Here is a 22,310-nt window from a genome sequence, read left to right on the forward strand (position 1 = left end):
AACATTGAGGACCCCAGAGCGTAAGCATGCACCAACTTCAACTTTTCCTCCAGGTAAGAGCCTTTATTTCTCCTTTTGGTACTTGAATATCTTCTACAGTTAAGCCTCTCATATTATATTACAGTTTTAAATGATTGCTTTGGGATGATGAGATGACTCATCAATTGAAGCACCTGCTGCACAAACTTGACAATTGAATTCAATAACAAATATCTTTGGTGGAATGAGAATCACCTCCTGAAAGTTGTTCTCTGAGCTCTAAGTCTAGGGTGGCATGCACACACCTAGAGTCACTTACTTACACACCTTCAATCATACATAAAAACACATGCACACAGCTGCACTCATACTCATAGAATCATACAAATGCATGAATTCACACAATTACTAATATGTACATACCTGCAGTCACACACAGAAACACACTCTAACTGATACACAGCCAAACACACTCACATTCACTAACACACAAATTCTCTCTCTCTCTCTCTCTCTCTCTCTCTCTCTCTCTCTCTCCCTGTTCAAAGAAGAGAGAGAACAATGGAGATGACAGCATTCTATGGATTAAAAAGATAAGCTCTATAGTGTACTTCCACATAAGTAATATTCGCATGGCCTCTTCTCAATCTAATTTCATACTGAACAGCTCAAACGGGATATGAAGCCCATCTTACAGAACAGGGTATCTATGTAGTACCTTATACTTAGGGTTAAGAAATAATGAGTTTTAAAGTCACCCAAATAGTTTTTACTTTTAGTTAAAATAAATAAATAAATACATATATACATACATACATAAATAAATAAGTGACAAAAGCACATGGGGGAGGGGAGAAAGAAGGAAAACTACTGCTTATTGGAAAATGCCTTGTAGCAGACAATATTCTTTGGAATTTATAAGAATTGTTTCATAAATTCTAAAAGTTTATGAAGTAGATATTGTACAGGCATTTTACATATGGGGAAATTTATGTTTTATGAAGCTTAAACAAATTACCCCCAATATTGTATTGGACTGAATTATAATGTGGTAATTTGGAATATGGCTATTCTGAATACTAGACATTAGTTTAAAAACATTGAAATAGAGACTATATGAAGCTTTCCTTTTTCTAATTATAATTTCAAGAGTAGAAAGAGTGAGAAAAGTGAAATAGCACAAATCTATAAAATGAGAAATGTATGATGTTAGGCTTCATCCCTGTGTCTGTTCAGGAGAAATTCTAAGTTTATATAAATATACTGTTCTCATACTCAGGGTGTCTATGGGACCTTGAAGCTTTATCTGGTGTATCTCCCTGCTTCCTTTTCCAGCAACAAAGCAGGTCCTACACAGCAGAAATGACAGCCCATGGTACTATTCCTCAATTCCAATGTCTGTATATTTCTTTCCATGACAGTCTCGTGCTACCTCTGCCCACATAGCATTGCTCACTGTCCACAGAAGATGGCTTACAGAACCTCTACATATAAGTTCAAGTGTCCTCTATAAAATGTAGTATTTGCACATGAGCTGTGTGTGTATCCTTGTGTGCTTTATGTAATCTCCACATTACCAAAGAAGACTAAGATAATCTCATGGCCATGCAAATGGCTGTTATAAGTATTTGTCTAGAGAATAATGAGGGAGAAAGTCTGTATATGTGTAATAGACACAACTTTGCAACTCTGTGTGGGGAGTGTGTGTGTGTGTGTGTGTGTGTGTGTGTAAAGTTTTACTCTGCAGATATAGATGAACCTTAAGGTTAATGAGAACTGTCTCCTACCTCCTAGGAGAACTTCTACTCTTTCTGCCTCACTTGCTTTTCTTTTTGGTTTTTCCTTAAGAACATTTAAAAATGAATCAACTTACTTAATGAGTCTCAGAATTCTAAAACCAGTCTATGGTACAGAAACCACAAATATGTGTCTGCATCTGAGTCATACAATTCAGGAAACAAAGATAATTTTTTAAAGGGGTAATTTTCAAAAGTATAAATGGACACACAAATAATTCTGTACCATAATGTGAAAATAAAAAATAATAATTTAGAATATCTGGTTTAAAATTTTACCATATAACTCAAAGTATGACATCATTTAAATCAATAAATGTTTAGAAACAACAAAAAACTGACGAAAATAGAAATGAATTTGTAGCTATAGAAATTAAGATTCCATGGTCATGCAAAGTGCAACACAGTGGTAATTCGAATACTTGAGAAGTAGAGAAAGGGGTATCAGAAGTTCAAGGTCATCTTTAACTGGAGAGGGAATTAGAGTGTTTCCTGTGGTATAGAAAACACAATCTCAGAAACAGAACACAGCAGAACAAAAATCAACAAGGAAAGCTGTCCTCAGAATGGTACCATATTTGTTTCTAATACTTAAAATGGGAAGTCATTCATAAAATGGTAATACATAGAACTGTTAGAAACTAAATTTGAGGAAAAGGAGATTATGATTAAAATGGAGATGCAAGAGTCAGCTAAAGTTTCTCCTCATTATTTTTATAATGAACACTCCCATTATTTTCCATTTGAAACCCACATTTATTGAATTTTCAAGAAGAAAGTTAAGTTAGCAACGTTGTGATGCTTGATTTCCACAGCTCAAAAGTTAATGCATTTCACTGTCTAATAAACAGTAGAAATCCATTGTTTTTTTTTTTTTTTTTTTTTTTTTGGTTTTTTCGAGACAGGGTTTCTCTGTAGCTTTGGAGCCTGTCCTGGAACTAGCTCTTGTAGACCAGGCTGGTCTCGAACTCACAGAGATCCGCCTGCCTTTGCCTCCCGAGTGCTGGGATTAAAGGCATGCGCCACCACTGCCCGGCGATCCATTGTTGATAGTTCCCAAGGAAAACAGAGGTATCAAACATGGTGTCTAAGCAGTACAGTATGATAGACATAGTATTGTCCTATTATTATTTAGGAGGTATTTGGGGTTCCTCTGGTCACAGATAAACACTAAGGGAACCAGGAATATTAAACACAATGGGAATTTCCATCAAAAGAGGGGAATCATAACCTGTTATCCATCAGAAAGTTAAATTTAGAAATGGTTAATATTGACTTTCTGTTATGTGTGTGGCCTAGACCACACAGAGTCATCTCCCAGACCATTATGAAAAGCTTGTCAATCTATATAACATACATTTTTCAAGGGTGACATAGTAATCCAAACTATAGAGCCCATCTTTATGAAAGATGTCACTTGTAATTTACAAAGAGTGTCTGTGTAGTACATCCTTCACAGCATGCACATCCTAAGAATTATTGCGCACATATGATTTAGTTAGTTATCACCAGAGTTTTCTACAAACTATGCTGTCCTTAAATGTTAATACTTAATCCTGTTGATCCAAACTGCCTCCTCACCTCCTGTAGATCATTACACTGCTAGCTCTGGTTGTCACAGAAACTCCAGAAATGCTTTATCACAGTATGCCTTATCTGCTAAAGACATAGTGTATGTCATGTTACAGCACAGTACTCATTATCTGCTATAGACATGGTATATATCATATTACAACACAGTACCCCATTACCTGTTATATACATAGTACATAGTGTATGTCATCTACCCCATTATTTGCCATTTTAGAGTTGGTCATTTCTGTTACTGGCATTCAACAGTGGTCTAAAACCATTAACTATAAAATTCTAGAAATGAGTAACTCAGTGTTTTAAATGGATACTCCCCTGAGCCACAATGATGAGATCTCACAGCATGGAAGTCAAGAAATGAATCACTAGTCACCATTGCTCTGTTCCGGTATCACTCACTTACTTGGTGATGGTCCTCAATTGAAAAAGTAGTGATACCAACAGCCCAGTATTCTAAAGAGAAGCTGGTGCTGGGGATACTCCTTCAGTCAATGGCCTTTGAGATGCTGGACCAGCTTGGGCATGGCCCTAGTTACCAAAAATGTGCATGCTTGCTCCCTTTCTCTCTCTGGCTGCTAAATTTGGTTCCTGTTTCCAGCTCCTGCAGAGTCTGCCCCCTAAATAAAGAACCCTTTATTATACTCAATTCTCAGCTAGTGTGGGACTGCTTTATTAACCTTCACCTACATTGGGTGGCCAAAAGGTCCACACATGCTTCCCATACCCCGCCCCCCCCCCCCATACACTCCCAGACCCACCAGCCCAGTCAGGCTTTTCGCCCGCAGCTGCAGTATCTCCAGCTGGCACCCAGGCCAGGCTTTTCTCCCACCACGATCCCTGCCACGTCCCATCCAAGAGATGTGCCCAGGCCCCTGTTCTTGGCTTGCGACTGCCAGTATGCTTTGGGTTCCTTGATAGTCTGGCTAACTCAATCCTATGTACATGAATACACTGCTCTTAATTAATTAATAAGTTCAGGTAATTCTGGAACTTGTCTTGCTGTTTCCAATCATGTGCATGTGCAACAGTGACACCTACTGGTCAATAAAGATTATTACACCTACAGCAATTTACTGCAGACCCATAAATGTATGTTCATTTATATAAATAAATCGGTAAATTTGAAAGTTATATAATGACAGACAATATCACCACCAAGGAATTTCATAACCTTTTTCTTATACCATGAATTGTATTGTGCAAGGCTTATGTGATTTTTCTGATACATCCATTTATTTGGACTTTTGACTTAGCTTTGTTTTTCATATCATATCCTTCAGAAAATGGCCTGATAAGAGAGCGAAGAATGAGGCACTTTTAGAAATGATACAGTCTTTTCAGACTAATAATAAACAGCTATCTGACAGGATTAATGCCATCAAAAATTAAAAGTTAGCTGAAAAAGTTAATATGATTGAAAAGGATAACATTAATTTGACAGGCAAGATTAAAACATGTGAAAATGCTGAGAAAGTGTCTGAAGGAATTCATACTGTTGAATTTGAAAATCAAAATCTGTTACAACTGCACTGAGGGTTTGTTTGAATCAGTTAACCTCTCTGTCTCACCAGCTTTCAGAAAGCCTTAAAGAAATTCCAGATCAAAGAGGACTAGGTCTCCTGACTACTGTGAGTGGTGGGATTTGAGCCCTCTTCCAGGAGCAATGCTACTTCTGTACCAAAAAATACAAACTTGTTTGAGACTTAAAGACCACAGAAAAAGTTCAATGACAGGCCTCCTTTGATGGAAGGGTTTGGGGCTTTCTCCTGCTCAGGCTACTCCCCTTCATCTCTCCTTGAGTGTTTACTGAAGCTTTGTGGTCTCCCCTTTGATGCCGCCAGTTTCACATAGCAGAGATAACGTTTAACCCAGAGGCCATATATCTATTTCCTAAAAGTTGACTCAGCTCATATCCATAGGCTAGCTCTCAGTTTACAGAGAGATGGTGTGGCCTTGTAAATAGAGCTATGGGTTGTAAAGCAGAGTAACCCACTGTTAATAATTAATTCTTAAGCTGCTGAGAAAGCTGTTAACAGTCTGTTCTCATTCTCCTAGGCTTACAACTTTATATTTCTTTATTTCTACATTCCTATTCCTGGAATCTATATTTTTATATTTTTATTCCTAGACCCTTCATTATCTGCAACTTGATATGCCAGGTATTGTTGATATACATGGGAAGCCTACCATTTTCTGAATAGAAAAGGGAGGACTGGCTTTGGAGGAAGGGCAGAGGAGAGTGAATGGGAGGAGAGGAGAGTGGGGAAACTGTGATTGGGGTATTAAATAAATACATTTCAGAAAGAAAGAAAGAAAGAAAGAAAGGAAGGAAGAGAGAGAGAAAGAGAGAGAAAGAGAAAGAAAGAGAGAGAGAGAGAGAGAGAGAGAGAGAGAAAACCTGCCCTGACAAGAAAATAGTAACAGAACACCTGCTGGCATCATTCAGCCTTGACTGTAAAGAATACGTCTTATAATAAAACTTTCCTCTCCTGGGTTTGTGGTCTCCACTTCCACAGAGAACTGCTGTCCTTCACTATTCTGACGAAAGAATAGTCTGCTTCAATCCTTATCTAACATGTATGTCACTATGCTCATCTTTAAATATATATTTTTAACATATATGATAATGTATAATACATAAGTACACATATATGTAATTACACATTAATTGTTGATTTATTTATTGTTTATTTGTTTATTTGTTCATTTGATATCTACCGTCATGCCTGGCAAAGAGGAAGATGGAGAGGCAAGCATGGCTGATGAGAACTGAATCCTATCCTTCTGGTTATGAACCTTAGCCTTTAGCTGCACGGCATCTCTCCAGTTTGCACTTCATTTCAGTGTTTTTCATAAGAGCAGTTGGTTTCAGGTCATACACTCTAGAGAATGAACAAAGACATTGTGAGATTTCTCAGAAGGGTTAGGTTTTTGTTTTTAAATGTTATTAAAGAGATACAAAAGATGACATGCTAAATTGTATGTTCAAAAAAACTAATCAATTTCCATTTCTAAAAGATTATGTCATGATTTTATGTGATTCATTTTCACTGCCTTGAAACATTTATGTAAATGAATTTCAGCTTTTTTATACATGGACTGACGCTGAGCAAAGAACCTTATTTTCACAGCATTAAAAACATCGGTGTGTCCCATTTTGTTGGAGGCCACAAGACTGTACAGTGAGTTCACACCTGACAGACCAATAGACAGATTCATGAGAAGTGTGTACAACCACATCCACATGGAACAACTCATTTTGCAGAGCTGCAGGAACACTTGTCTTTTGGAAAAGTCACTGTCAAGTTTGCAGAAACATTGTGGAGCCATGATTCTTCCCTTTGAAATGGGATTTGTTTCCAAAACACCCCAGCAGTGTGACTTCTGCATGCCAATGAACTGATCTTGTTCCATTTCCCTACACCAAGAGGCCTTAGAGAGATAACATTCATTCTTTGTTCTAACAGTCAAATTTACTAGAGTCAATCCCACAAAATTGCCCACTAACAGACCACATAGAAATGTCTATAGAAGACAGGCACCGAGCAGGAAGGCAGTATGTCCCACTTTTGCTAACAAACAAATATGGGCATCCCCAAAGCTGGTTATTGCTTGAGATTACATGAGAAGAATGGATGAATTCAGGATTTAGGGATGTTTAGTAACTTTATCTAACGGTTTGGAATGTCAGATACTTTCCCTTGAATGTTGGCTCTTTCCTGAGTGGGGCTATCTGTTCCAGTGTACTGCTTTCTCAGGTTCTACCTGCCTCTTTTTGTGATCTTAATTATGCATATTTCAGAGTACTGTTTTGTCAGGTTCTACTTTCCTTTTTTGTGATTTTGATATGCATATTACAATATCCTTGCTTACGGACTTTTCCAACAACTCTTGTAAAAACTAGAAACCTCATGGAGATCAGCCCTTACTCTTACTTTTTCTTCTCCTCACAACTTCTACTTCTTCCCCTTACTCTCCTTCCTTTTTCTCCTTATCTTCCTTTTACTCTTCTTCTTACTCTTCCTCTCCTTCATGCCCCCTTCACTTCATTTTTCCTTTACACAAAAACTAAAGAAGATCCAGAGGTGAGTTCTTTTTTTATCCTCAGATCCTCTCCTGCCATAGACATCCAGTTCTGAGCCCTGAGGGAGTACTGAGGCTCGTACTCAAGACCCATGGCACCATTTCCCATGGCTCACATAGTCTGTACCTCTGTTGATTCAACATTAAGTCTGCTGTTGATTTACTGATCTGTTTTCTTTTCAGTAATGTGGACCCTGGTTTGGTTGTCAGAGAAATATTAGCTTTCCATTTAAAATGTAAATATTTGCTTTCAATGTTTGGTCAGCTTCATAATCTTTTGGGTCCATTGTTCGAGGACTATGCCTCAGGTAAGGTGACTTTAAGGAATATTGTAACTGCTGTGGTCATGGTTACTAGGGAAACTAGTATGGGTTCTCTGGGAGCACCACAGCAGAATAACCATCCATGTGAGGTAAGAAGATCTAGTTCAGCATACCTCAGTAGCCAGTGTGGGTTCAGACATATGAACTGCAGCACCAGGAAGATTGTTTTGAACACTTTTTTTTTTTTTTTTTTTTTTTGATTTTCGAGACAGGATTTCTCCGTAGCTTTTGGTTCCTGTCCTGGAACTAGCTCTTGTAGATCAAGCTGGCCTCGAACTCACAGAGATCCGCCTGCCTCTGCCTCCCGAGTGCTGGGATTAAAGGCATGCGCTACCACCGCCTGGCTTGTTTTGAACACATTTAAACACAGCACAATTTTAGAATTGAGTTTTCTGGTGACAATGAACTCAATCCTATGTGCACAAGAAAGCTTAAGGCATCACTACATTGAACTGTAAAGTACCTGTGACTTCTTCTGTAAAGATCAGTTCTATGATGACTGCATGTGACAACTTATGGGTCTAGGGAAGAATTGGTGTGGTCATGGTCTTACAGGTAGCATAGAGGCCCCCTAGGCTATTAACCACCTCTGATCCCCTTTGTGAAGTCCATGTGACATCTACCATAAGGATGAGCATCTTTGACTGAGAATCAGTGCTCACAATGAGGGTCTCAGTAGGAAGAGTTTGGAGAAGCCAATTGTGGCCCAACCCTACAGATAGTACAGAGGTCACCAGGTTATTGGTCACATCCATTCCCTGTCTTCTGGGTAGAAAACAGGTTATACGTGTTTTACATTCCAGGTTCCTTTAGTGCTTATTTATGAGAACAAGAATCTCTGTGTCCCCAACAGCTGTGTGTTACTATAAGCAAATCAATAATATCCAATGAGATTTTTTTTTCTTATTTTGTTTTTCTTTTTTTGTGGGGAGGGGGGTTGAGAAAGTGTCTTACATAGCCTCAGTTGTCCTTATCTTCTGGCCTTTACCTCCTCAGTAGGGATTATAGGTGTGGTAGCTCTGTGACCTACCAGCTTTTTATTCTTTAATAAGCTCTGTTACCACAACCCTACTACCACTTAGCAGGTCACATAAGATGTCACTTTTCACATAAATTTTATGATCTGTTCATTAAGAATCTGTTCATTAATAATGAAGAATGGAGAATCGAGCCAGTTCTTGAAACAGTTTCTAACAGCTTTTGTGCACAACTATTTCATTCTGAAGGCAATGAAAATATTTTATATGTTTTTTTCCTAAAGATCATTTTCAGGTTGTATGCAGTCATTAAAGTGCTTGCCACATAAGTGTAAGAACATTAATTTCAACCTTCAGAACTGACATAAGAAATTTGGACCTGGTGGAATGAGCTCATAAATTCAGTTCCAGGACAGTAGAGACTGGCAGATCCTTGGGAGTTGTTGGTCACTTAGCTTAGCTTAATCTGTGAGTTCTAGGTTCAGTGAGAGAACTTGTCTTAAGGAAGGTTGGATAGGGGAGCAGGGAAGCACATATCTTAATTAAGGGAGCCATCTTAGGGTTGGCAAGAGACTTGGACCTAGAGGGGCTCCCAGGTGCCCAGGGCGATGTCCCCAGTTAGTTCCTGGGGCAGCTGAGGATAGGGAACCTGAAATGATCCTATCCTATAGCCATATTGATGAATATCTTGCATATCACCATAGAATCTTCATCTGGTGATGGATGGAGATAGAGACAGAGACCCACAATGGAGCACCGGACTGAGCTCCCAATGTCCCAATGAGGAGCAGAAGGAGGGAGAACATGAGCAAAGAAGTCAGGATCACAAGGGGTGCACCCACCCACGGAGACAGTGGGACTGATCTATTGGGAGCTCACCAAGGCCAGATGGACTGTGACTGAAAAAGCATGGGATAAAACCGGACTCTCTGAATATGGCAGACAATGAGGGCTGCTGAGAAGCCAAGGACAATGGCACTGGATTTTGATCCTACTTCATGTTCTGGCTTTGTGGGAGCCTAGCCAGTTTGGATGTTCACCTTCCTAGACCAGGATGGACGGGGGAGGACTTTGGACTTTCCACAGGGCATGGAACCCTGACTGCTCTTTGGACTGGAGAGGGTGGGAGAGAGGAGTGGGGGGAGGGGGAAAGGAGTGGAAGGAGGGGGAGGGAAATGGGAGGCTGGGAGGAGTCGGAAATTATTTTTTCAATAAAAAAATTTTTAAAAAAATTATGAAAAAAATATAGTGATTAAGAAAGTAAATGTCTCTACCCTTACCTACAGAGGACAATGAAGCCTTTCTTCTGATGAAATATCAAACATTATTCCAGGATGGGGCAATCTGTGCTAGGTACTTCATAATTTCATTTTCTTTTTATTTCTTTCCTTTTTTCTCCTCTGATTACAGAAAATAGGCAGGACCTGGCTAATGACCATTCAAAGCAGGGCACTGCAGTCTAACTGCTGATTCTTATCTTTTGGGATTTCAAAAGGAAGAAAACAAAACCGAAAACAATCCTTTAATATTGCACCCAGGCTGAATCATTAGGAGCGGTTAGAGATCCAGAATTTTTACTTTTTTTTTTTTTTTTTTTTTTTTTTTTTTTTGGTTTTTCGAGACAGGGTTTCTCTGAGGTTTTGGAGCCTGTCCTGGAACTAGCTCTTGTAGACCAGGCTGGTCTCGAACTCACAGAGATCCGCCTGCCTCTGCCTCCCGAGTGCTGGGATTAAAGGCGTGCGCCACCACCGCCCGGCTCAGAATTTTTACTTTTTAAAAGAAATGCATTACTTGTACTTTCTTTTCTCTTTTGCCACAAGCTTTGCAGAGAAATGAAACTCAAAGAGCCCAAAAAAGATGTTCGGGTGGATGAAGTAACTGGTTTATTTCAAATCCTGAGGCAGCCTCAAAATAAAACCAACCAACAACACCTTACACCCTCAGAACTCCAGGACTCTGGCTGAATGGGGAATTTGAGGGGGGAGCTGGGCAGCAATAGTGTAAGGTGGGAGGGCAATAACTGAAAATATTCAAGGAGCTTCTTCCTTTCTCTCTTCCTCCCTCCCTCCCTCTTCTTTCTTTCTTCCCCCTTTCTTTCTTAAAGATTTATGTGCATGTGTGCATGGTAACAGATCCTCTGGGACTGGGACTGGCAGTTATGAGCTACCCAGTGTGGGTTCTGGGGACAGAGCTCAGATAAATCTCCTAACTGCTCAGTCATCATCTCTCCATTCCAGGAAGTCCTAGTTCTGAAAAAGTAATTTGTACTCAGAAGTTGAAGATTTCCTAATAAATTCTAAAGAAGTGCTCACTGCTGTATTTTTATATGTTAAATAAAAAGTAGGCAGATTTCTTCCAAATCTGTAAGCAGGACAGAAAGTATAGCCCAAGGAAGCAGAGAGAACTGGCTCCTGTGACCACATGACCTCTCACATATGCTGTGGCATGGGTGTGCCCCCTTCAGTAGTAAGTCAACTAATTTTTAATGGCCAATGTGTAGCTCTCCCATGTTTCAATCAGGTGAATGTGGCCAGTGCATATAATTGTTTATTGTACAAGAAAGCATGTTTTTCAAGAAAGAAAGTTGACTCTTCCCATCTCCACTTTCCTATAGCTCCTGAGAGCTATAGGGCAGATGAACTGCAGTTACCTCTGAAATGGTTACAGGGGTAGTAAAGGCCCTTTAAGGGAAAACTGCTGGCCAAGAACAGAACCTCTGACCTGCCTGGAGATCTAATGTTCCAGCAATTACAAGGTCACACAAAACTCTGTGTCTTTGCTCATGTCTAAAAAACAAAAACAAACAAGCAAACATCACAGGAAGTGGAAAGTACTGAAACTTTTTTCATTGTCTGTCCTCCCCCGATCCATTTCTCTAAGTTCAACAGTCTAGAGTAAAGAGCACACACCCAGTGTAAGAATAAATATTGACTGTTATGAAAACTTGCTTTTGCCATTGTGCCTTCTGTGGGCCTGAAGAAATAGACAGGTACTTGTGTCCATTCTTACTCCATCTTACAACACAACCCCACTGCCTAACTGTCCCTGGGTTTCCAGGGATATGTCTCCCCAACCTAGGCCAGGAGTCTATTTCTGCCTAGGCCCCCTCTGGGCTCCCGGACTCCCAGAATTGCTGTGGGCCTGAGAAGGACCAGAAGTCCTTATCACTGACTTAGAGTTCACTCTGTTCCCATCGCTGTGCCAGACTGTCCTTATCACTGTGTCAGGCTACACTCTGTTGCAGGACGCCATCTGTTATCTCTGGCTCAGGCTCAGAATTCTGGGGTTAAAGGGAGAGGCCTCCAGCTAGGGGAGCACTGAAAGACCTTGGGACTTACTAAAGTCAGCTTGTATTAACGGTTTCACTTCTAAGTTAGAGCTCTGAAAAGACACAAAACACAAAGTAAACCAGTAAATGAAAAGTCAGAATCAAGATGGCTCCACCATGGCGGCCATGGACTCTTGTTCTGTTCCAGCAGGATTTTGTGATCTGGATGTTGCGAGAGGCAAGCTGAGGGCAGGGGGATCAGGGAGAAAAGAGAAGGGAGAGAGGGAGAGAAGTAGAAAGAGAGAGAGGTAGAGAGGGGGTGAGAGGGAGAAAGAGGGAAGGGGAAACAATAGAAAATGGAAGGGGAGAGAGAGAGGAGAGACAGAAGAGGCTATAGAGAGTAGGGCAGGGGAGGGATCAGGACTTGAAGCTGTTATGTGTGCTTATGGAGGAGAGTGTATGCTATTGGCCAGATTAAAAGCCTTCTACAACTTTGTTTTAAGCTGCCAGGCTTTGTCTTAGGTCAAGAGTGTGAGAAAGAAGCTGCCATCTTGAAAAGTTGGCCTTCTTACTGTCTGATTATTGTTCCATTTCCTGTCTGCCTACTAGACATATGTCTAACTTCTACTCTCACAACATTATCCTGCCTGCAAGTAGAGTCATGGACCTAGACATGGTCCTCAACTATAGCCTGGGCTTGGATGTCATCATGGCACTAGGTATCATACTCAGATCTGTATGTCCCCCAAGCTGAAGCATGACCCTCAGAACCCATTTCTGTTAATCTTCATCCGGCCATGTGGCTTTTTAACTCCTGTCCATTCTGTATGTCCAACCCCCTCTGCATCTCAGTGGCATCTCCTCCTTTCTTACTCCCGGAGTTCCTCTCTCCCCAGAAATTCTACCTATCCTCTCCTAATGGCCATTCAGATTTTTATTAAATCAATCAGGTGTCTTAGGCAGGTGAGGTAAAACATAGACATATTTTCATGTAGTATAAACAAATATCCTGCATTATACTTGGACATCAGAAAATCTAGGCAACACTCATCTCCAGCTATATTGACTGTTGTAGCCCCAAATACCTGAATTCAGAAGCCCTTTGACTGCATTTATATTAACTCATATTTTATAGTATACTTATTTATATGTTATATTACTATACTAATTATGTGCTATTGTTATATATTTTTTATAATTAATATATTAAGTTTGTAGTGTTTTTAAACATTTATTTTTTACTGTTTTCATTGGTGTGAGGGTATCAGATCCTCTCGAGTTGCAGACAAGTGTGAGCCTCCAGGTAGGTGCTGGGATATGAACATGGGTCTTCTGGAAAAGCAGCCAAGGATCTTAACAAATGAGCTTTCTCTCCAGCCCCTACATTTATAGTATTTTCTTGACTTAACCTTGGCTGGCCTGGAGCTCCCTCTGTAGACCAGGTTAGCCTTGGACTCATAGAGAGCTACCTGTCACAGCCTCCTCAGTTCTGGAATCAGAGTCATACACTACTGTATCCATCACCCAAATATTTTATTCCAGTATTTTAAAAAGTTTCACAGATTTTTACAATTTTCCTTGACATATGTTCCTAAGTGATAAAAGCAATGTTAAATTTGTTTTTCTTGAGGATGATGACATTCCGCTGCTACAATTTTGAAGCACCTGCATTCTAAATCCAAACTCTTCAAGCCTGCAGTTTCAGTTCTGGAGCAATCTGACACCCTCTTCTGACCTCTGCAGGCACATGTACTCACAGGCACAGCCCCACAGACAGGCACAGCCACATATATATAATTCAATATAATACAAGTAAATTTTAGAAAAACTTCAACTCTGCTTCATAAACTGTCTAGTCCTGAAATTCTTTTTAGCATCAAAGTAATAAAACTTGCTTTGGCCTAGGTAAAAGTTCCCTAAAAATCTGTGCCGTTCTCAACCTGTGGGTTGTGACCTCTTTGGGGAGAATTCAACAACTATTTCACAGGGGTCAAATATCAGATATCCTGCATATTAATATTGATATTCTGATTTATAACAATAGCATACAATGAAATAAATTTATAATTGGTGTCACCACATGATAAGGAACTTATTAAAGGGGCCCAGCATTAAGAACATTGAGAACCACTCATCTAGAGGCATTTCTTGGACTGGTGATGGTGGCAGTGCGATATGTCCTTTCTAACCCCACACCAACCACCAAACACTTCCATATTTGAACCTGTCATATGACATAGCCTGAATCACCCATAATTGGCTCCAGAATAAATTATCTCTTATTTCCGGAGAGGTGAGAAATATGTTCACTGACTGTGGACACTGTAGTCTCCAGCTCTCTCCATTCTGACTCTGTCTCCCAGAGATTCAATCTCTGGATCTTTAGCACACAAATCCTCTGATCTGGCTCTGGTGCCCCCTTCTTAAGTGATGTCCTCAAAACTCAGAGTTGTAGCAACATGGGCTAAACTCTCCAGAGGACCGCTGCTTTTTGGTTGGTAGTCAAGGCAGGAAAGGGTTGATAATTACGAAAGGGAAGTGTGCTGTCATGATACAAAGGCTGAGTGCGCAGAGCAACCGCCCACACACACAAACGGCATTTCTTCCCTCTCAACGGTTTTAGTTTCTGTCAGAGATGAGTGCTACAGAACCTGCAGACGCTTTTGTGAGCATGCTCAGTACCACAGACAGCCTGCATGAGGTCAAGATGGGTATGTATTTAATGCATAAGCGAACAGAACTACAAGATCAGAGAGGTATTTGCAAGGGACAGCAAAGGAAAGGGAAGGCAGAAGAGCTGAACTTCATGTCTTTAAGTCTGTCATGGTAAGATTCTGCAGAAGCAGAGAATTCAGATAGAAGTTTAGTTACCTGAGAGGCTGTTATATTAGTTATTCTATTGGGGCATATAATACTTAAATAGTTCTTGTGCAAGAGAAATGAACAGTGAATTGCCATACAAAAGCCTGAATTATGATTTTTTTTTCTTTGTTCGTGGTTTGCTAGTCCACTCTTTTCCTAGGGATATGGTAAATTACTCTGGTGAATCACACCAAGTCCCTGTGGAACAGGCTTGCTCTACAAGTCCCACAGCAAAGGCAAATTCAAACAACAGTTTTTTTTGCAGTGTGTAGTGGCAGGAGGTGCCTGGAAAGCTGTGGCTTTTGCTTTAAGAGTCACTGTAATGGAAAAGGATGTAAGGAGGAGGCAGGAGGTCTGGTGTCCAGGCTGACCCCACGAAGGACCAAATCCTCTGCATTTTGAGCTGCTAGTAAATTATGGAAAAAGAATATAAAGGGTTTTCTATTTCAGTCTTCAGGAAGAAAGCAAAACTGTGTTTCTTGCATTTTGAAAATGGCCATGCTTCCTTATACTCTGCTGTTTTATCTTCCTTTTTTCCTTCTTCCTTGTCCTTCCACCTTATTTTTTTTCATTTATGGAAAGAATATTAGATTTTGAGAAAATAAGACTAATATTTACCAAAATAAAAAAAAATTATGACAAATGTTATTGCTTATCACTTAAACCAAGTATTATCCTAACTGAAATTTCCTATTATAAAAATAATTATTAACTATTGATACTGCTGTTGTTGCTGCTTCTGATTGCTGCTTATCGATTGATTCTTTGAGAAAGTTTCATACTATATTCCAAGCTGGACAATAGTTCCTGCTTCTTTTCCCAGCAGCATCGACTTTTGAAACCAAATACTTACCCAAAGAGAACATATCTCTTGTGAAAGCAGAGCCCCTGTCCAAAGGGTGGATGTTGTGTAACTGGAGGCATTCTGCAGCTTCAGTCTTCTGAAACCATATCTGGGTCTGTGAGTGAAATGGTTTTTGTGTTTTGTTTTTTACTTTAATATTTTGTTTTGTTTTGCTTTGTTTGTTTTTTTCAAGAGAGGGTTTCTCGGTGTAGCTCTGGCTGCCCTTAAACTCACTCTGTAGACCAGTTTGGCCTCAAGCTCAGAGATCCTCCTCTCTGCCTCTGCCTCCCCAGTACTGGAATTGAAGGCTTGAGCCACCATCACTAGGTGTATATTTCTGAGTTTTGAAAACATATACCAATAATGTCTCTCTCACAGTGAAAGACAAATCTATAACTCCACCCAAATTCCTCTGAGGCCCATTGCAGATTTTTTTTCCAGACACTCCCTTCCTCTGTTCCCAAACCATGGCCACCTATGATCTGAAATTTCCTTTTCAGAAGCTGTTCAAGTATAAACAGTTGACCTTAGATTTATGTTCCAAGCACCATTGAACTACAAACAGTTCTGGATTCAGAAATAATAAAGCAGCTCAAAGTTCAACATTTGTTTTACAGAAGGTTGAAAAAAAGCCAACAGGAAAACAGATGGATTAAATTAACACAAGCAGAAACAATTTAGTAATGGTTGGAGTGACCAAAAAACAAAACAAAACCACACACATCTCTGTGATCAGATTCTCAAGATAAGTTGCATGACAGACAGCTTCTTTTGTAGCTCCCTGCTCTAGAGCTGTGGAAGATCTAAGCCTAAATAAAGACAACACAAGTATCATGGAGGGTATGGAATGTCAGCAAGAGACAGAATATGTCTTACAGAGAGAGCTGAGGTATGGAGACTTTGTTTAGAAGGTGTTGGGAGGGTATGGAGGGAGATAGAGAGGAAGAGAGAGAGACACACACACAGAGACCTGGGGTAGGGGGAAAGAGGAGCAAAAGGAAAGAGGGAGAAGGAGAGAAAGAGCACCCACTTCAGAAGAACAGCAGGTAGAGAGAAAGGAAAGAGGCCAAACTCAGTTTGTCTCAGTGGGCAGAAAGAGACAAGGAGTGGGCAGAACTTGTCTCTTAAAGGGACAGGGTACTGTCTGGATTCATCCTACCAGGTGACAGGGAAGGCCAGCATAATCATGATTCTAACACCTAAGGAATGCCTTCAATTCCTAACTTGCAGAGAGTTTTTGCTATTTTGGACTAATATTAATTTACTTCATATGATTTTGAAAACTGGTTAAAATGCTCCCATATTTCACCCATTAATTATGTCAGTATGTTTTATTATATACATTTATATGTGTGTTTACTAATTTATTTACTTACTTTGTTTTTTTAAAAAAAATGATCATTATGTAGGTTTGACTCAGACCTCCTTTGTATCCAAGGCTGGTCTTGTACCCCTGACTCTCCAGCTTCTACCTCTCTAGCACTGGAAGTGCAGAAGTGTTCTATCTGAGTAAATTTATCCTCTCCCCTGAAAGGTTCTTGAGATTGATTTTCTCATATTTATATTTTTCAGGTAAAAAGCTCCGAGGAAAATGTCTCAGAATCGTCTCCCCTGAGTCTCCTGCTAGGCTTCACTGCTGCTATGCAGTGATCATCGTCCTCACTGGGGCTGTGATTGCGCTTTCTGTGGCTCTGTCATTGTCAGGTGAGTGACATTCTCCAGATCCTGCAGCATTCTGTCCACATCCACACTGTCAGTTGCACTTACTGAGCACTGTGAGCCAGGCACTGTGTGAAGGCAGAGAGAAAACACTGGAAATTCCTGTTCTCTGGGAACTTAGGGTCTAGCAGAAAGATGCAGCAAAGGAACATCACAGGCTGTGATGTGCTCAGGAGGCCAGACTCTACATCCCTGGCAAGAGGACATTCAGCAATCTCTAAAGAGATGCAGGAGATATATGTCTACCTTGGGGAACTATTCAAGATAGAGCACAAGAAGAACATTATCCAAAGGAGAAACTTCGAGGAAGTGTTAGTACAGAGAAGAGTAATATGTCCAGGAAGATACAGCACCTCCCTCCCATTGCCCATGGTGTTAGTTAAAATGTTCAACTGTATTCTGAATGCAATCATTGAAAGGTTTTTGAGGTGACCAATTTATAGGATTTTAGAACCACACTGTTCTAACAGTGTAATAAAAGTCTTGAACTATTGCCTTCTATGCAGGAGACCTATTTCCCTCTCAGTTTGTTGGCCACCAGGTTGAGAGGGTAAAGAATAAAAGGGGTCATAGTAAGTTTTTTATACAGCCCATGTGCTGTTGGACAATGGTCTTTTACCCTGTCACTTATATTGTATTGTTTTAATAAAACAGTGATTGGCCATTAGCCAGGCAGGAAGTGGAGGCAGGGTAACCAGGCGGGAAGTAGAGGTGGGACAACCAGAACAGGAGAATTCAGGGAAGAGGAAAGAGTCAGTCTACAGTCATCACAGAGGAAGCCAGACACAGAGGAATAAGATGAGAATACCTCACTGATAAAAGGTACCAAGCCACTTAACTACACAGACAAGAATTATGGGTTACTATAAGATGTAATAACTAGTTAATAAGATGCCTGAGCTAATAGGCCAACCAGTTTATAATCAAGGTGGAGCTCTGTGTGTTTATTTGAGACTGAATGGCTGTGGAACCAGGCAGGACAGAAACCTTGTCAATACCCATGAACACAGATGAACAGAGGCATCTGAAATACAGACTTAGGTGAATCAGCTCAACTTTATTCCAGAGTATAAAGAATAAATAATATGGGGAATACTGGGAAAACCCAAATTTGTATTAAGTGACATGCTCCTGTCACAAGGCTTGGTAGTGGCAGTAGGGTCCTTTAGCAGAGTTCCTAGCACTATTCTTAGCAGGGATCTATATCAAGGGTCAAGTTAATGACGGATCAAGCATCTGGCTTTAAAGACAAGCATCTGGTTTAGAGATAGCTTTCAGATAAGGTCAGGCATCCAGGCCCAGGGACATCATCCAAATAAGGCTAGGTAGAGAGCAAGAAGTTTTGTTTGGGAAGGAGGGAGTTCCATATTGTCAAACTTAGCTGATTGGCTATGGCAGACTGACTTCTAGCCAGCCAGCAATGTTTTCCAACCTTTGAGCAAGCCCTTAGTGCAGCAGGTCCACACTGTAACACTACCTTCCCAATAGTTCTCACTGTTATCACAATTATTAGGCTGACTGTCAAAGTAAGTGTCCATACAGAGTGCTTGTTAATCTAGCAACACATATTGTAGTGAACAATGATAAAGCACAAATAGTGATGATATTGTAAAAATTCATTTGCTAGTCACCCCAATGTCAGTGAGAAACAGAGAGATTGGGGCACAGGCTTGAACTGGAATGCCTTTAGATAAAGGACCATCTTCCTAAACAGAGTACTTCTACAGATCAGTTAGGAAACCACCAATCAAATTCACACCTCATAGCTGCGCTCAGTAGGGTATGCCAATGCCTTTTAAAAATTATTTTATTGTCTAAATTGTAGTAAGAAAGACAGAAGATATCTCAATCAAAAATACTTCTGGTTCTTGCCCAAGAAACTGGATTGGATTTGGGAGTAAATGTTTTTATTTTTCGGAAGACACAAGTAACTGGACATTCAGTCAGAACTTCTGCATGGAATTAAAGGCACAGCTAGCTCGATTTGACAACATGGAGGAGCTGGTAAGAAAGGATCAGGAATTGGTTTGTTGGTTTGTTCTGCTGAGTATGTGTTGCCTTGAGATAGGTTGATTAAAGATAAAACCTGAAGAAGGATCCCACCCTTGCAGGTGGAGACATGGGTAACAAGTGAGTGCATGCCATTTGTTGATGGTAGCACTCCTGAGTGAAACCCTGAGACATCTCAGGAAGTGCTCATAGTCAATCTGGAAGGTAGGATATACCACTTTACTGTGATACCTGCTAGTGATGAGCAATTTTCTCCAAGCTAGCAAATGCTGCATCCTGAAGTTGACAACTGTTAATAACTGCAAGGGGAAGCTTAACCAGAAACTAATCCAGCCATGAGGAATATGTCATAAAACTTAACTTTAATTCAAATGAGGTACTTAATAATTATGACTGTCAACTGAATACACTGAGAACTGAGGGCTATTATGGCTCCAAAGTCTGTGTCCCTCATATACACCCTCTTGTCATCTAAAGAGGAAGTGTGGTGGGGACACTCAAGGGTCATCTGAAAGAAAGAGATACGTATATTTACTTTCCATGTTTTATGACAGAACTTCCTGAGGAGATACAAAGGGACCTTTGACTACTGGATCGGCCTGTACAGAGAGTCAACAGAGCACCCTTGGAGGTGGATGGACAATACAGAATATAACAGCTCGTATGTTTTCAAACCATTTTTCTTCTACTGTGATGATTTGTTGTGAAGTGTGTTTGTTGTGTCTATTAGAGAGGAAAGGCTGTGTCATGTGAACCTCACTTTACTGCCTCAGAGGTATATTGGTCTTCTTTTTCAAAACCTTACTTAGTGTGATTTTCCTCAAAATCTTTAGCATGATGATGGCATCTGGGGAAGCTATTGTCTGTTTCTTCACCAATTTAAATATTTTTGTTGTTGATAAATGCCCTGTGTGGAATGTACACACAATGTCAAAAGGGCAATGAGGACCCTGAAACTTCAGGAAGCCACTGCAGAAGGTCAAGCCTGAGACCCAGCAGTCCATTGTGTGCACAGTTGTACCTACTCACTGAAGCAGAGGCTCCAATGGCATTGGAAACCTCCTCTAAAGTTTTGTAACTAGAGAGCACCAAGACCATTCTTGGGTGAGAGAACAGTTGTTTTGAATAAAGCCATTATACAGGAATAGTATCACAGACTCAGTCTTGTCCATCATTTAAGCCTTTTCAGAAATTTACTAAGAAGTGAGTTTCAACTGGGCAATGCTGAAACATGCCTTTAATCCCAGCACTAGGGAGGCAGCAGTAGTCAAGTCTCTATAAGTTAAAGGACTGCCTGGTCTACAAGAGATACTTTCAGGCCAGACCTCAACGCTACAGAAAAACCCTGTCTTGAACACCCTCTTCAGAGAAGTGAGTTTCCTCATATATGTAATGCTTCAAAACAGAATTGAAAATCAACCTCAATGATGCCACCCATGGCTGTATTTCATTTGAACAGGGCAGCAAGCATAAGACAAAACTTTGGAAACACATTGAAAAGTTGGTTCAACATGCATGAATGTCAAAGTTTCTGTGTTCAAATCAAACCCTAAAAATACAAAAGACACTAGAAGCACAACTAGTGCAGATGATTCTCATGGACTCAGTCTTCCTTTGATTCATATTACAAATAAGCAGGGCAGACAGACAAGATCACACTGAGGAGAGAATGTAGTTCTGGACTCTGCAGATTTACTGTTTTTGGTTTATTTTCAGGGTTCCCATCCGAGGAGTGGAAGACTATGCCTACCTGAACAACAATGGGATCAGCAGTGCCAGGATCTATGCAGACCGGAGATGGATCTGTAGCAAGCCCAACAGCTATATCCTCGAATGCCAAATTCCTTTTGCTTCTTCCTAGTCTTTGTCAAAAGATGTTTTGTACCCTGATATCAACAGATGCTGCTCTTTTTCCCATCTTCCAACATTGTTATAAAAAAAAAAACCCTGAATATTTGCTGGCATCACAAATCTCCATCTTGGAGAATGGCACATACAAGGGTTTAGAACAACACTAATGCATCTAAAATGGGTGTTGGCACTCATGACTTAAGCATCAGTACAATCAGTGTTAGTGAACCCCACTTTTATGATATAAGGATTTTTGTGGAGACTGTCATACTTATGAGAATATGGGACCACCAAAATGAGTACTCTAACTGCACTTGCCCTTGGATTTAATAATGAAAAGCATCAGGTGGCAGTAGTGACATGACCCTTTAATCCCAGGGGCTTGTGAATTTTTTGTTTATTTGTTGTTTGTTTGTTTTCAAGACAGGGTCTCTCTGTGTAGCTTGGCTACACTGGAACTCACTCTGTGGACCAGGCTGGCCTTAAACTTACAGAGATTTGCTTGCCTCTGAATCCCAGTACTGGAATCAAAGGAGTACACCAACACCATCAGTCATAAATTTTATTTTTAATATGGTCTTTCCGCTTAACCTGAACCTGTGACCCTTTGCAAGAAGCGGTGATCACGGGTGTGCTCACCACACCATACATTCTGCAGTTCATTGTTAAACTGCAAATATCTGTTTATGCATTTTTGTTATGTCTATACTTTATTTTTTTATTAGATGAATAAAGAATATTTCATTTTAAAATATCACTTTCTAAGTTGCTTCTTCATTTAGCCTTAATAAAAAGTTTTCTTTGTAATCCATTTTCCTTTCCTCATAGGAAAGTAGAAAACATTCTCAGGGACTAGCAGTTTGCCCAACATGGGAGTCTTCAAAACAGACCCATGGAATGGACCATGTTGTCAGAAATATGCTTGTAAGACTGGTTAGTTTCAACTAAATTCCTGACAAAGGAACTATATGTCTAAAATGGAGATATATTTCTACAAGAAGTTCATTT

The 22,310-nt window shown here is 40.1% G+C and overlaps 1 protein-coding gene across 1 annotated transcript; it reads left to right on the forward strand.

The window, feature by feature from the left end:
• Nucleotides 1-14,596: 14,596 nt before the first annotated feature.
• On the forward strand, nucleotides 14,597-22,056 carry LOC121434255 (C-type lectin domain family 2 member D11-like). The gene is made up of 5 exons (XM_041633053.1): nucleotides 14,597-14,727; nucleotides 17,295-17,426; nucleotides 19,267-19,445; nucleotides 20,006-20,112; nucleotides 21,168-22,056. Exons 1-5 carry the CDS (start codon nucleotides 14,652-14,654, stop codon nucleotides 21,310-21,312), a joined length of 639 nt encoding a protein of 212 aa, XP_041488987.1. The 5' UTR covers nucleotides 14,597-14,651; the 3' UTR covers nucleotides 21,313-22,056.
• The last annotated feature ends 254 nt before the right edge of the window (nucleotides 22,057-22,310 follow it).

The sequence above is a fragment of the Microtus oregoni genome, unplaced genomic scaffold, assembly GCF_018167655.1.
Source record: "Microtus oregoni isolate MIOR12 unplaced genomic scaffold, Mior012 000002F_ref0000024, whole genome shotgun sequence".
NCBI classification, from domain to species: Eukaryota; Metazoa; Chordata; class Mammalia; order Rodentia; family Cricetidae; genus Microtus; species Microtus oregoni.